Source organism: Bombyx mandarina, chromosome 21, assembly GCF_030267445.1.
Source record: "Bombyx mandarina strain Sakado chromosome 21, ASM3026744v2".
In the NCBI taxonomy this organism is placed as follows: Eukaryota; Metazoa; Arthropoda; class Insecta; order Lepidoptera; family Bombycidae; genus Bombyx; species Bombyx mandarina.
Genome location: NC_143227.1, coordinates 5,199,993 through 5,216,865, shown reverse-complemented (window position 1 = coordinate 5,216,865; position 16,873 = coordinate 5,199,993). Strand labels below are relative to the sequence as shown.

Here is a 16,873-nt window from a genome sequence, read left to right as displayed (position 1 = left end):
CCTGGATTTTTTTTTATTGCGTAGATAGTTGGACGAGCTCACAGCCCATCTGGTGTTAAGTAGTTACTGGAGCCCATAGACATCTACAACGTAAATGCGCTACCCACCTTGAGATATAAGTTCTAAGGTCTCGGTATAGTTACAACGGCTGCCCCACCCTTCAAATCGAAACGCATTACTGCTTCATGGCAGAAATATGCGGGGTGGTGGTACCTACCCGTGCGGACTCACAATACCACCAGTAAAAAATGTAATAGTATCACTCTGAAATGGCTGTTAGTTTTTGTCTTATTAAAAACATTATTATGCTTAGACACTCAAAATATAATTAGCGATCATTGTATTTGAAGAGCACAAAACACGCAGAACTGTTTTCATCGTAAATCGTCATTTTGTGTGATCAGCATTTTTCCTCTACAATCAGTTTGGCTGCGCTTGCAATATCTAGCTGATGGCAGCACTCATCATTATTCAAAGCTTGAACGCAGACGACGATAAAATTACGTTACTTTTTCTCCTTTCAAAGTGCTTACAACTTTACGGCTTTAAACGTTAAAAAGAATCTTTAAAACACTTTATTTCTAAACCAAATGCGGTTATTTGGTCCGTGTACTTTTATTTATTTCAATCTCTGATTACCACTCTATCAGTCAGTGATTGTTTGTTAAAGTGCTTAAGAATTGTCTAATTTTAAAAATTATTCTTTAATTTAAGTTGTTAGTGATAGTAACATCAGGGTAATATAGATAGATATCATGGTAAGATAACGAAAAATATGTAATAACAGCACACTGCTATTATTACATATTTTTGCCCTATCTAATCGTTGGTTCGTATTGTTTCTGTCACTGAGACTTTTTTTATTTCTTAGATTACTGGAGCACATACACATCTACAACGTAAAGCTACCCACCTTGACATATAAGTTCTAAGGTCTCGGTATAGTTACAACGGCTACCCCACCCTTCAAGCCGAAACGCATTACTGCTTCACGGCAGAAATAGGCAGGGCGGTGGTACCTACCCGTGCGGACCAACAAGAGGTCCTACCACCAGTAATTACGCAAATTATAATTTTGCGGGTTATAATACCTCAATGTGTACTATGTAGTCACGGGCTTCCGATTGTCAAATCTGGGGATTAGTGAAATGGCTATTTTAAATAAGAAGTATGAATTCTACCAGTTCGATCGAATTGTGGGGGAGATTTTGCTCTTTTTAACTGTTTTTAAATATTTCTATCTAATTATTCCTTTGATAGAAAATTTTTTGATAGCTTCACGCTCCAACGTTTATAAGTACATTGTGTTAATCAAGAGAAGCTGAAAGTGAAATCAGTTGACCCTTTAAACCCGATTGAGTGACAGATGGGGTATCTTAGATCCAAATTACAACCATTTCACATTTAGGTACCGCATTAAGCTAGGATTAAGTTCTGAAGGGTCTGACAAAGAAACCTGCTGTAAATTGAAGTACCTTTATTAAGGGAGTAGAATGTAGCGAATTAATATAGTGACTAATTGCGAATAATTCTCGGTATATTGGTATATGATTGGCACGGTGGTCTATTGGCTGGTTCGAATCAGAATCGTTTTTTAGCATTGGGGGTCGCGCATTTGTTTTGTAATTTTCCGATGCCTATTATAAAGAAAATAGAGAAGATAATGGCGTGTTTTTTTTTTTTTTTGGAATGAAAACTTCTTTGGCTCCATTTGATTTGAGACTCAAAAAGCGACACTAAAACAAGAAAAAGATTTGTGGGATTTAGCCTACGATAGAATAAAATAGAATACTTCTGAAGGTTTTACTACCTACCGCACGCGAAATTTTTGTGTAAACTGCTAGACCACAATATATCTTATTTTTTATTTTGTTGTATCCAAAAAAATTTGTTTTTATTATTATCTGAGATTGTGCTCGGTAATATTTGTTTGCTTGCAAAATATACTTCTGATTTATGATTATTTAACATACAAGGACTAGGTTTTTTTTTTTTTTTTTTCCACCGTAGAAAATCGTCGGATCCCCCGGCGGGTGGGGTATGTGGGAGTTGAACCTCACTAAAAACTCCTGCCGCTCACAACCGGCGCCCTACCCCGGACCGGGTGGGAACCCAGTAATACCCAGTTGTAACGAAGTTTAAAAATAAAATTTTAAATGTATTTATTTTAATGCATTAAAATCTTCCAAATATTAAGACAGTTCAATATGTGAAGTTTAATTTCCTTACATGTACACATATAACAGAATTACGTAAACGCTCATAGAATACATACAGTCTTAGAAATTGTAATTAAGCTGATTAAATCATGTTTAATTTTCGGTGAAACAGTAAATACTAATAATCTTAGACGTTTGTGTGGATCCTCGACTGCTAGACTCCCTTCGATACGCTATTAATTATATTTCTGTTTACTTTGCACAGCTATTTGTGTTATAGGCCTTGTTATCCTTCGGCGTTAAATCGCTTATGGGGATTAATAAAAACTAGTGGCCCCACAGTACTCGAAATTCGACTATAATTAATTGAAATTATAAGTTTAAGCATTATTATGGTTCTATTGTCAAACACTATTATATTTCGATAATATAATCACAGTATTCGCCAAAACTGCACTATAGATCAATAATTGGGGTAGGGGTGCAGTTGAGGTACCTCGGCCTCGTCTTGGACAGCCGGTGGGCTTTTCATGCTCACTTTGCGGAGCTGGTTCCCCGATTGATGAGAACAGCCGGTTCTTTGAGCCGACTGCTCCCAAATATCGGAGGGCCGGATCAGACTGTGCGCCGCCTCTACGCGGGGATGGTGCGATCGATGGCCCTGTACAGTGCGCCTGTATGGGCTGAGCCACGCAACCGGGCCACTATAGCTCGGTTCCTGCGCCGGTCGCAGCGCATCGTTGCTATCAGGGTCATCCGTGGATATCGCACCGTCTCCTTCGAGGCGGCGTGTGTGTTGGCGGGGACGCCGCCATGGGAGCTGGAGGCGGAGTCGTTTGCTGCCGACTATCGGTGGCGCAGCGAGTTTCGTGCTCTGGTCGTGGCGCGTTTTTTCAAAAGTGAGCTGCGGGCACGGAAGGCCCATTCTCGGCGGTCCGTGCTCGAATCATGGTCGAGGCGGTTGGCCAACCCCACGTGGGGTCTACGGACCGTCGAGGCGGTTTACCCAGTCTTTGATGACTGGGTGAATCGTGGCCGAGGACGCCTCACCTTCCGTCTGGTGCAGGTGCTGACTGGGCACGGTTGCTTCGGGAAGTACCTGCACCGGATAGGAGCTGAGCCGACGAGGTGCCACCATTGTGGACACGACCTGGACACGGCGGAGCATACGCTCGCTGTCTGCCCCGCTTGGGAGGTGCAGCGCCGTGTCCTGGTCGCAAAGATAGGACCGGACTTATCGCTGCCTGGCGTCGTGGCGTCGTTGCTGGGCGGTGACGAGTCGACGAGTCCTGGAAGGCTATGCTCGACTTCTGCGAGTGCACCATCTCGTAGAAGGAGGCGGCGGGGCGAGTGAGGCATAGCTCTCCTCACTACGCAGAAATCCGCCGCCGCCGAGCAGGGGGTCGGGACCGGGGGGTCCCGTCCGTAACCCGGCCCACTAAGAGCTTCGGGCTCCACCCGCTTTGTGCGGGAAGGAGCCTAGGCGTGGGGCGGCGTGGCAGGCCGCGTTCCCCCGACCGCTCCGGGGGAAGGTGTAGCGCGGCGCCATCAATGCGGGCTCTTGGCCCGTCGACCGAGGGAACCGGCGGTCGTGTCGCTGGCGGCCACCGGTCCGGCGTCTGGGGGACGGCGGGATGGATGTAATATGCTCTGCGTAAACCCTGTCCCGTCGTCTCAATAGCTCCGACTGGGTTCCCACCCGGTCCGGGGTAGGGCGCCGGCTGTGAGCGGCAGGAGTTTTTAGTGAGGTTCAACTCCCACATACGGCGATTTTCTCCTGTGGAAAAAAAATAGATCAATAATATTAAAGACAAACAATATTAACCTATTTTCAATTCGACCACAGACTTTAAACAATAACAAAAGTTTCCCACAATTGACAGTAAACAAAGAGTATATTTTTGTGTATGTGTTGTGTCAAATACATGGTAGTGTGTGTAATGTTTTCTTTATAATGATTTAAAGTGCCTTTTATGCATTATTTTCAAAAAATATTAGCATTGTTCACTCCTCTATATTCTCTATAAATGTAAGAAATTTCATACTCCTCCGTCTGCGAAATTTTCGTAAAAAGGGCTACAAAGTTTTACTTCACGTATTAATATATAGATATGATGGTTACTTGACTAAATATTTTACTACTAGATAGATGATGTTGTTGTTACTACTGTTTTAGTGTTGAGTGGTTACAGGAGCCCATAAAGAGTAATTTGAACACCGAACTTGAAATGTGAGGTTGAAGCTAATTATATTATAGTAACGGCTCTCCTTCTCTTTAAGCCGAAATGCATAATTATTTCGCGGTAATAATAGGAGTGTTGTTTTTACTCAATCTATATCAATAGGAGCAACGTGTCCTGCTTTCACTGTTTAAAATAGAAAGCCTCCAATAATTTATTTGTAATAATAGTAATTACTTTCAATTGAAAAAAAATAACAGTCACTTTCACTATGCAATAATACTTAATAATAATAATTGTACTTAATTTTGTATTTAATGTATCGCATTGTTTATTTATTTTTTTGGTGTACCATAAAGAATACTCTCTCTCTCTCTCTCTCTCTCTCTCTCTCTCTATCCCTCTCTTTCTCTCCCTCTCCCTCTCCCTCTCTCTCTCTCTCTCTCTATATATATATATATATTTAAATTTATCCAGTTATCTTGTCGTCGACAACCCTACGTTAGGAATTCGTAAATAAACTAAGTTAATATTAATAAGTTTATTATTAACTCTTATAAAACTTCTAACAGAACCCTGGAAAGAAAATGCTGATTCGATTATTATTTTTACGGACGGGAATAGAAGCTCATGCCGTTGGTATTAAGTAATTACCAAAGCCAATGGACATCAAACGGAAATGCTGTCATTCACCTTGAGACATGAGGTCGAATCTTGATTTTATTGTTCAACAGCCGCCCCACCCTTCAAACAGAAACGCATAACTGCTTTGAGCCGGAAATAAGCGGATATTGGTACCTACCCTCGCAAGCCTACAATACGTTCTATCATATTAATAAAATTCTAATTTGAGCGTCAGATGTGAATATCTATTACGATTCCCTCGAATTTAAGGATGTTATGAATGGGGAAATGTTCAGAGAATATTGTAATTTTATTACCTCCTTTTTGTTCTTTATTCAGATCATTTCTATCTAAAACACGAACGGACAGATCTCAAACGACTTTGTATGAGATTAAAATTGTAAAGTTTTGCTTGCGGAAGGTTGTTGTAGAAGGTATTTTAAGTTCGTTCGGGGAGATATCACACCCCTGCTTATTACTGGTGCGGAGCAGTCATGCGCACCTGTTCAGAGCTTTTTTTTTCTTCCTACCTAAGCTGATAGCTTTGAGAGGCTATTTCAGCGTAGCCTCAACTAGTAGGTGAGCTCACGGGGCTCAAACCGGAGTGACGCTAACACTGACCTTAGCAAGAGCAGTGCCTCGCAGAATCTACCACATTATCGGAAACGCGACCCACTGACGAGATCCGGCGAGAAACTCAGTGGGCTGTGTCTATGGGTTAATTCGCGTGTCGAGCCCTTCGTCGCAAGTGACGGGTTCGACGAGAACGGTGACCGGTGCTTGTGGGTAGCGGAATTCATACATAATGTAATCGTAAGTAATCTCTATTTTAAAAAAATCTGTATAAAAAATCTCTGTGGGTTTCGCCAAACACTTAATCTCAGGTGTTCCGTGAGTCTGTTCATTCGTCTATGCAATAAATAAATATATGTTTAGGCTTTGTTTGGGCTGAGCCCATAGACATCAAACATGTCATTTTCACCACAGATCTTGAGACATTATTTCTAAGTCGTAGTTCTAGTAGTAAAACAGTTGACCCATCTTTTCAACAGGAAAGCATAAATGCTTCATTCTGCATCAGGCAGAGATGGGCCTAAGATATAGGCTCACAAGACGCCTTGCCAGTGGTCGTCTTCTTCTTCTTCTTAGCATTTTCCCGGCTTAATGCCAGGGTCTGCTTTCCAAATTGAACTCTTTCTCTTTGCTCGGTCTTCGGCAATTTGTTAATTTAATAATAAAATCTCTACTAGTAATCCAATTTAATAGTCAAATATAGCTAGCCTAAGATTTCCCAATGTAATCGACACTCGAATGAGAATTGCTTCTCTCTGAAGGTTTTGGCGGTGAATTTATTAACTCCTTGATATTAAATGGAATTCTAAATCTCAGCTTGGGAAGGCCATTGAACTTCACGATAGTAATTCGAAAATTATCGACAAACTATTTAAAGTGATAAAATGTAAGTTGGATTCTGATTGTTATTATAATTAACGGATCTCTCATCCCTTTAGAGCTAGCTAAGTGTTTAGTAAAGTTTTCAATTATTATAAACAACAACTGTATTGTTTGAATATTCAATAGCTTAATCGATTTTAAGATTACTGTTGTCTTTGTGTTATAAACTAGTTTTTGTTCTTAATAGTACTTAGTAGTTCCTGGTGATAGGGAGTCCTGTGAGTCTGCACGGGTAGATACCACCACCTTACCTATTTCTGGCACCAAGCAGCAATTTGTTGCGGTTTGAAGGGTGGAGCATTCATCATACTGTAGAACTAAGACTTACTTATGTCTCAATGTGGGTAGCGGCATTTACGTGAAAAATGTCTATAGACTCTGGTTATCACTTAACACCTCATGAGCCGCAAGCTCGCTTTCCTATCCATATATAGTAATAGTCTAAGCAATAAAAACGTTGATATTATGAAGAGAGAGAGGGATATATATATATATATATATATATATATATATATATATATAGCTTCTAGCTGCTTCTAGCAACCCTATTTTGGTCGATTTCATTATATCACTTCATTTGTTTCGTTCCTATCTATATATTAATACGTGAAGCAAAAACTTTGCACCCCTTTTTACGAAAATTGCGCGGACGGAGGAGTATGAAATATTTACACTTATAGAGAATATAGAGAAGGAGTGCACAATGCTAATATATTTTTTTAATTATACATAAAAATACATTAAATCAATAAATAAAAACATTACACAACTACCATGTACTCGACACACACAATTATATATATATATATATATATATATATATATATATAGATCTCACAGCTCAAGATGAGTAGAGTTATGGATTGGCTCGGGTAGCTTAACACTAGTTGAATATTGAATATGTCTGCCAACGTACAGCAAAATTGATCAACCAATTGTGATTTAAAAAACTAGCTTCTAGCAACCCTATTTTGGTCGATTTCATTATATCACTTCATTTGTTTCGTTCCTATCTATATATTAATACGTGAAGCAAAAACTTTGCACCCCTTTTTACGAAAATTGCGCGGACGGAGGAGTATGAAATATTTACACTTATAGAGAATATAGAGAAGGAGTGCACAATGCTAATATATTTTTTTAATTATACATAAAAATACATTAAATCAATAAATAAAAACATTACACAACTACCATGTACTCGACACACACAATTATATATATATATATATATATATATATATATATATATAGATCTCACAGCTCAAGATGAGTAGAGTTATGGATTGGCTCGGGTAGCTTAACACTAGTTGAATATTGAATATGTCTGCCAACGTACAGCAAAATTGATCAACCAATTGTGATTTAAAAAACTAGCTTCTAGCAACCCTATTTTGGTCGATTTCATTATATCACTTCATTTGTTTCGTTCCTATCTATATATTAATACGTGAAGCAAAAACTTTGCACCCCTTTTTACGAAAATTGCGCGGACGGAGGAGTATGAAATATTTACACTTATAGAGAATATAGAGAAGGAGTGCACAATGCTAATATATTTTTTAAATTATACATAAAAATACATTAAATCAATAAATAAAAACATTACACAACTACCATGTACTCGACACACACACATACACATAAATATACTCTTTGGTTATTGTCAATTGTCAAACTTTTCTTAGTGTCTGGGTCAAATTCAGAATAGATTAATATTGTTTGTCTTTAATGTTATTTATCTATAGTGTAAGTTTTGGCGAAATATGTGATTATATTATAGAAATATAAGTGTTTAATAATAGAATTACTGGTGGTAGGACCTCTTGAGAGTACGCGCGGGTAGGTACCACCACCATGCCTATTTCTGCCGTTAAGCAGTAATGCGTTTCGGTTTGAAGGGTGGGGCAGCCGTTGTAACTATACCTGAGACCTTAGAACTTATGTCTCAAGGTGGGTGGCGCATTTACGTTGTAGATGTCTATGGGCTCCAGTAACCGCTTAACACCAGGTGGGCTGTGAGATCGTCCACCCATCCAAGCAATAAAAAAAAGAACCATAGTAATGTTTAAACATACAATATAAATTAACATTATAGTCGAATTTCGACTACTGCGGGACTACTAGCTCAATTTTAAATGACTAAAAAGATTAAAACGTTTTTTTTTTTGTTTCTAGGTAGCCTGGATTCGAGCAGATGATCAAACTATCCTCACACTCCACACGAGGCTGGTGACGCACAGTTCTCGATATGCGGTCACCAACGATTCTCCACATTCCTGGCAACTCCACATAAGACCTCTGAAGGTGGAAGATCGGGGCTGCTACATGTGCCAGATAAATACCAGCACGATGAAGAAGCAGATCGGCTGTGTGAATGTACTAGGTGAGAATTATCTTTTAACATTAAGTCGTTGTGGCCTAACGGATAAGACGTCCGGTGCATTCGTATCTAGCGATGCACTGGTGTTCGAATCCCGCAGGCGGGTACCAATTTTACTAACGAAATGCGTATTTAACAAATGCTCACGGTGGACTTCCACGGTGAAGGAATAATGTCGTGCAATAAAAATCAAACCCGCAAAATTATAATTTGCGTAATTACTGGTGGTAGAACCTATTGTGAGTCCGCACGGGTAGATACCACCACCCTGCCTATTTCTGCCGTGAAGCAGTAATGCGTTCCGGTTTGAAGGGTGGGGTGGCCGTTGTAACTATACTGAGACCTTAGAACTTATATCTCAAGTTGGATAGCGCATTTACGTTGTAGATGTCTATGGGCTCCGATAACCACTTAATACCATGTGGGCTGTGAGGTGGTCCACCCATCTAAGCAATAAATAAATAAAAACATTGATAATCTTGCGTCGAAATGTGCGTAATAGAAAAATTACGAAAGCCATGATACGACATGGGTAGATGTAACATTTACTAACTGTTTCATGTGTGAAATAAAGTCCGTAAAACCTATCGCTATTTCCGCGCGAACGAGGGTTAAAATAAATATATATTTTTTCACCCAAAGAGTTGAAGAGTTTTCTCGGTACATTTACTTCGTTTGTCCATCATTACAAGGGCTCGGGGTTTGGCTCAGAAAAACAACGGTGAAGCGAAAGTAGAGGAAACTGCCTTTGCGAGGCCATTAAGTACCCATCTTCACAACATCTATATGTCGGGTGGAGTTTTCGTAAAACACGGCAACACGATATTAAGAACTTTTCTGCGTCCGGGAAGCTCGTTCTCTTTATTCGTTTGCGAACAATTATTTAGGACTAGTGGTCCCGCAGTAGTCGAAATTGGATTATAATTAATTGAAATTATAAGTTTGAACATTATTATGGTTCTATTGTCAAAGACTATTATTATATTTCAATAGTCACAGATTTCGCCAAGAAAGATAAACAATATTAAGTTATTCTCAATTTGACTGCAGACTTTAAACAATAACAAAAGTTTGACAATAATCAAATAGTATGTGTGTGTGTGTCAAATACGTGGTAGTGTGTGTTATGTTTTCTTTATTGATTTAATGTATTTTTATGCGTAATTAAAAAACATTATTAACAATCTGCACTCCTTCTCTATATTCTCTATATGTGTGAGAAATTTCATACTCCTCCGTCCGCGCAATTCTCGTAAAAAGGGGTACAAAGTTTTTGCTTCACGTATTAATATATAGATAACTTCATAACATAGATAAACCTTAATACTTTAGTTTGAACGAAACACACGCGTACTAATTTTATGTTGTTAATTTAAATAAAATCATAATACATATACATATAGTAGCTAAGTTTCCTGTCATATTGTTGATTATTTGAAAGATTTATTAAAAACTGCTTTTCGATCCTATTAGGGCGTTGCGTTAAGAAATTGTGTTTCATTTTCGTAACAAAGATTTTAATAATTGAATTCGCTCATGTTATTATAAATATATCTAACATATACTATCTAATATAACAGGTGGTAGGACCTCTTGTGAGTCCGCGCGGGTAGGTACCACCACCCTGCCTTTTTGTGCCGTGAAGCAGTAATGCGTTTCGGTTTGAAGGGCGGGGCAGCCGTTGTAACTATACTGATACCTTAGAACTTATATCCCAAGGCGGGTGGCGCATTTGCGTTGTAGATGTCTATGGGCTCCAGTAACCACTTAACACCAGGTGGGCTGTGAGCTCGTCCGCCCACCTAAGCAATAAAAAAAAAAAAAAAATGTCAAGATTAATAAGACCTGGTTCTTTACATATTACCACATTACAATATATATCGCGCTGATCCATGATATCCTCTGGAGTACATAAAGGTAGCGATTGTTAAATGAGTTTGCACTTATTAAATTTCTAATAAGTACATTTTTTGTAATTATAATCCTAAATAATAAAGTAGAAACTCCTCGAAAACCTTTTATGAATTCAGCTGCTGTTGTGATAAGTTGAAAGCTATATTCAGAATCGTTAAGTAGCATCTAACTTCATTTCGGTGGAACTACTCAGAGGCTTGACTTCGTAACTTTTGAACGTGTTACTTTCCGAAGTTTTAATAAGAGCGGATATAATTATTATAAATATTTATGGAAATACTTAAGGTATCAAACTAGAAAAGAAACAATACGATTAACGATAACAAGGCTACGTAATTATCATTATAATTTTCGCAACCATGCTTCTGGCTCTCAATACCGATAAGACGTCCGCTCTTCTCATATTGTAGGGCCTATGGTATATAGCGGTGTGATAATAATAGGGGTTAAAGTATGAAATTGCCGTTTTATTGTAATAGATACTTCGAATTGACATAGAACCTTCATGGTTTGAGATTTTTGAGTGAAAAATTTTTTAAATGGTACCTACCTATGAGGTTCTTCTTTTAAAAATGTGCAACATTCGATTATTGACTTTCAGTTGTTTTTTTTTTATTCAGCTTAAACAAGAAAGATGAATACTTCGAAAATTCAAGTGATTTTGAATACGAGTTCCGACGCGGAACTAACGCTGCAGAAACAGCTTGCAATATCGGTGTAGCGCTTGGAGAGGGGACTGCTAATGATGAACGCACCGTGCGATTGTGGTTTAAACGCTTTCGTGATGGAAATTTTGATTTGGAGAACGAGCCATGTGGAAGACGTATTCTGTGAAAACGTAAAAGTCTAAATTAAATTTTGTAGAGAAAGAAATGGAACATTCAAAGAACAATATTCCTGACCAAGAAAATCGTAAAGTAATCAAAACGTCAGAAATAATAGGACAATGACAATAAAAACGCTAAATCAAGCCTGCAAAAGTAGTTTTAATTGTGTGATAACACGTATTTAGCTGGCCATGTTAATTTAAAAAGAATAAATTCGCTTGTTTAAAATCTAAAAAAAAATGTCACCCGAATGGTCGGTATCGCCATGCCGAGTCAATGACCTTAAAGACGTCAATTAGTGGATAAAAAATAAAGGTACCACTTAACACTAGATGTCCATCCTTACGACCTTACCTTACGACCGGCTTGTCAACAAATCTACATCATTAAAAAAGGTCATGTTATTATTTTAGAAGACAACGGCTTGTACTTTATAATACGTGTAGACATATCTTTTAAATGAAAAATAAATAAATAATCGTTCGTGACCGTTTACAAAACTTTTACCCGTAAACATAACAAAAGAAAAGCAGACGTGAAAATTCAAAGCTGACTCTGTTAATGTTGCTTGAAATAAATACATACTTCGAATTTCAAATTCGATATATCGAAAAGCAGATGGTATCGGTAACTTCTATGTCAAATGTTGTATACTTACCGTGACCATTAATATTTTTTGGCAAAGCGGGACATCTGCGGAATTATATAATAATTAAAAAAACGTGTGGCACGCGGGAACTGCCGCGGTAAAGCTATTGCATAGCATTTTTTATCAACTTATGCAATTATAATTAGACAATGATAATTTAATATTAAAACAATAATAAAACAAGACCACGCTATATTAAACATTAATAAAAGCAAAACCTTATCTGTCCCCTTCACACTCATAAGCTAGACCGCGCGAGAGAGAGATGGGCAGACTTTTCATGATGCGCATGCAGTGTGACGTCACGCCACGCGCTTATTCACAAACACTACACAAGCGCAACGTGTGAATGTGTTGAACGTGAGCTACATGGTAGGCGGATTGAGGGGTGTAAGGTTTTTTTCGTTACGGAATTTCATGAATTCGGTCGCCGCGCTCAAGGCCCGCGATAAAATCTATGCTTTACAAGTATTTTCTTATAGAAGATAGAATAACACAGAATAATCAAAGCACTGAACACAAAATAGTTAGTACTCTGTAATAGTATGTACCTCTTTTGTTAAATTAACCCATTTAAACCCTTCTAGCTCTATGCTGAATTGAAAAAAAATTTATCGTTTGGTCTATTTGGAAAAGCGGAACTATGTCGGCCTCACTGCCCTCACTGGGGACAGCGGGACAGAATGCCCGAAAGCGGGACTGTTCCGCCCAAATTTGGACGTATGGTCACATTATGTATAAGTATACTTTATTTATTTTTATTGCTTAGATGTGTGGACGAGCTCACAGCCCACCTGGTTTTAAGTGGTTACTGGAGCCCATAGACATCTACAATGTAAATGCGCCACCCACCTTGAGATATAAGTTCTAAGGTCTCAGTATAGTTACAACGGCTACCCCACCCTCCAAACCGAAACGCATTACTGCTTCACGGCAAAAATAGGTGGGGTGGTGGTACCTACCCGTGCGAACTCACAAGAGTGTCTTACCACCAGTGATTACGCAAATAATAATTTTGCGGGTTTGATTTTTATTACACGATGTTATTCCTTCACCGTGGAAGTCAATCGTGAACAACTATACTAGAGTTTCACGTTTTCATTAAATAAATTTGAACTATATGTCTATACGTTAATACTGCAATTCGTTTGTCGTATAGAACAGCAATCCTCTGATACTGTTCGGTATCAATGCGAAGAACTTTAATAGCAACGCGGTATCACGTACAAATCGCGTCGTCTCTTTTAAACAGGATTCGATCCCGGTGATTTACCGCCCGTACATTTTGTTCGTGAACTTCGAACTAATAGTTTTGAAGTTATAAGATTTATTTTGTTTGGTAACTTTCGTCTTCATTTCTATTAAGCTTGCCAATAACGTTTATTGTTCTTTTTGTTAAGAAAAAACTAAATTAAAAACTATTCTTTCGAATAAATAATTGTAGATCTATTTAAAAATCTTTATTAATCTTTTTTATTGTGATGGACATTATTCACAGTGGTGTATCTGTAAATTCACTGGTGGTAGGACCTTTTGTGAGTCCGCACGGGTAAGTACCACCACCCCGCCTATTTCAGCCGTGCAGCAGTAATGCGTTTCGGTTTGAAGGGCGGGGCAGCCGTTGTAACTATACTGAGACCTTAGAACTTATATCTCAAGTTGGATAGCGCATTTACGTTGTAGATTTCTATGGGCTCAAGTAACCACTTAACACCAGGTAGACTGCGAGCTCGTCCACCAATCTAAGAAAAAAAAAGAAAAAAAACATGAAGACATTATATTTGTTAAAAAAGAAAACTATCAAAATGTGGCTTTTTTTCTGACTGACTCTGTGGTGCAGTAATTAACGCCCTTTACTGTTGTGCCGAGGATCACGGGTTCAATTCCCACATCAGGCAAACATTCGTGTGATGAACAGATTTGTTTGCTCTTTGTCTGGGTGTTTATAATCTATATGTGTATTTATTTAAACCTATACAAGTATGTATGTCAGTCTTTGGTACCCATAACACAGGGAATCCTAATTTGGAGCCGGATAACCGTGTGTGATTTATTCCCAACTATTATAATATTAGTTATTATTAATATTTTCTTAACCTTCTTAATGTTCGTATAAAGGTATATAAACGAGATAACCTGGTATTAAGTTTTTTATTATTTTTTTATTGCTTAGATGGGGTACGAGCTCACAGCCCACCTGGTATTAAGTGGTTACTGGAGCCCATAGACATCTACAACGTAAATGCGCCACCCACCTTGAGATATAAGTTCTAAGGTCTCAGTATAGTTACAACGGCCACCCCACCCTTCAAACCGAAACGCATTACTGCTTCACGGCAGAAATAGGCAGGGCGGTGGTACCTAACCTTGCGGACTTACAAGAGGTCCTACCACCAGTGAAAAAAGTGGTTACCGACACCCTCAGGAATCACAACATGAATAACCCCCACCCATCATCATCATAGTCGGTTGCTCTTGGCAGAGCAGTTGTGGTCGTTTAGAATCCTAGTTTATGAAATCCTTGACAATGCTGACAAATGTTCTCCATAGTTCTCGAACTGAGACTTGGCGCACGCACTCGTTAATTAGGGTGTTGGTAAGGTCTTTCACTTGATCAGTCCATCGCATGGGGTTTCATATACCCCCACCCAACCTGAGATAATATGGCAAAGTCTCCATTGAACTAACGGCTATCTACCCTTCCAGTCGGAATATATGACAGTCTCGCGACAGAAATGGTACTACAAGATTGTACTACCCGCACTTACTTATGCGAGTTTGCAATATACCTACCATCAATAAATTCTTCATTTACTTCTCCGATGAATACATAATCACTTTTTTTTAGTAGTAACTATTTCGTATAAAGAGTGGGCCTACTCTATTCGGCACTATTTAACTACCCTCTAGAATCGCATATGGACTAAAAGGAACTTATACTTAAATAGCCGCGTACAAATAACAATTAAATGCGCCTATTAAAGTAACGTTCTTATAGAATATATAGCGTTTATTTTAATAGCGTTTTAAAACATCATCAAGCCTAAAAACACTCACGAAAATCTCAAAACATCAACCACGTGAACTCAATTAGATTCACTTTTAAAAAGCTGTAAACGTCATTAACTCCTAATTAGAGAAATGGATATCTTTGATGACGAGAAAACATTTCCTAATTTCATTCACGGAATCTATCGTTACCATATAATTTAAAATTCTGTTTGTTTAATTAAAAATAAAATACATTCGAACTCAGATATTTTATATTCAAACTAGCTTTTGCCCGCGACTCTGTCCGCGTGGAATAGTTACTTTGGCATTACGCTAAATTTTACCCCCACTTCATTTACGTAGAAAGTGAAAATATTTTTGAATTATAGAATGTTAAGGAGCTATTTAAACCCCTATTTTGAAACATTCTTTATTGGTGCTCCACTTGTATTGCCCTTACCGTGATGTTATATAGCCTATATATAGCCTTCTTCAATAAATGGGCTATCTAACACTGAAAGAATTTTTCAAATCGGACTAGCAGTTCCTGAGATTAGCGCGTTCAAAACAAACAAACTCTTCAGCTTTATAATATTGGTATAGATTGGGTTTATTCGTCCACACAAACTTGTTTGTTTACCTTTAGAAATGATACAGGAGATCGAGGGCAATGACCTCAACATCAGAATATTGCAGAGTCGTATATTGCAAAGAAGGGTCGAATGGGTATCGTTTATAGCTGGCGTGAGCAGTCGGGCGAGTGTGATGACATGTAGTTGTTTTACAGAATAAGTTGTACGTGAAAAGCTTAAACAAATAAATATCAATACAGCAACTTTTTCGAACATCAAATGCTTATTTACTGCGATATGTTTATATATCTTGTCCCATGACTCTTGCCATCCGTAATAATCCGTATCATGCATAAAACAATTGTAAAGAAACAATTTTTATTCGTGATTATATTTGTGTTATGTTGTCAGCAACACTAACATCTGTATTCGATTTCAGAAACGATTACAATACATTTTATCTATCTATATATATAAAATTAATTGCTGTTCGTTAGTCTCGCTAAAACTCGAGAACGGTTCGACTGATTTGGCTAATTTTGGTCTTGAATTATTTGTGGAAGTCCAGAGAAGGTTTAAAATGTAGATAAATATGAAAATGCTCGGAAATAAATAAAAATAACAATTTTGTTTTTCCTTTGATGCGTCCCCCGTCGGACAGATTCCTTTTGTTTGTTTTAAGTTTATTTTATACAAAAGTTTAGGTCTTGTATTTATCAATTGAAGGACTACGAAGTCAGCCGGGTCAGCTATTATAATAATAAATGTAATCACTTTTTTTTCATCGTGAGCCCGTTATCAGAAGATTGTTAAAAAGTGTTACTCGTAATAGAACTGAGAATGAAACCAAATAAATAAAATTATTATAATTTAAAATTATGTTAATTATTCTTCTTATAACTGGATCATAGAGCACCGGTAATTCATTATGAATAAGACCTTTGTGATTATTATTTTTAAAGCCGTATTGTATAATTCGCAAAATAACGAATTTTAATACATCACTGAGCACATGGGGTATCATTAAATAGGTCTTAAAAGTCATTAGGTTGGCTAGATGATAACAATACGCTCTTCTGAAGTCGTAAAATGTGTGGGTTAATGTTACCTTTTCAACAA

At 37.9% G+C, this 16,873-nt stretch overlaps 1 protein-coding gene across 1 annotated transcript in view; it reads left to right on the top strand.

Moving 5' to 3' along the window:
• Nucleotides 1–16,873, top strand: part of LOC114253010 (lachesin) — an 85,769-nt gene that overhangs the window by 49,436 nt on the left and 19,460 nt on the right. The window contains exon 4 of the mRNA XM_028187744.2: nt 8,597–8,804. Within this exon, the coding sequence (XP_028043545.2) occupies nt 8,597–8,804 (208 nt within the window). The remainder of the gene's footprint in view (nt 1–8,596; nt 8,805–16,873) is intronic.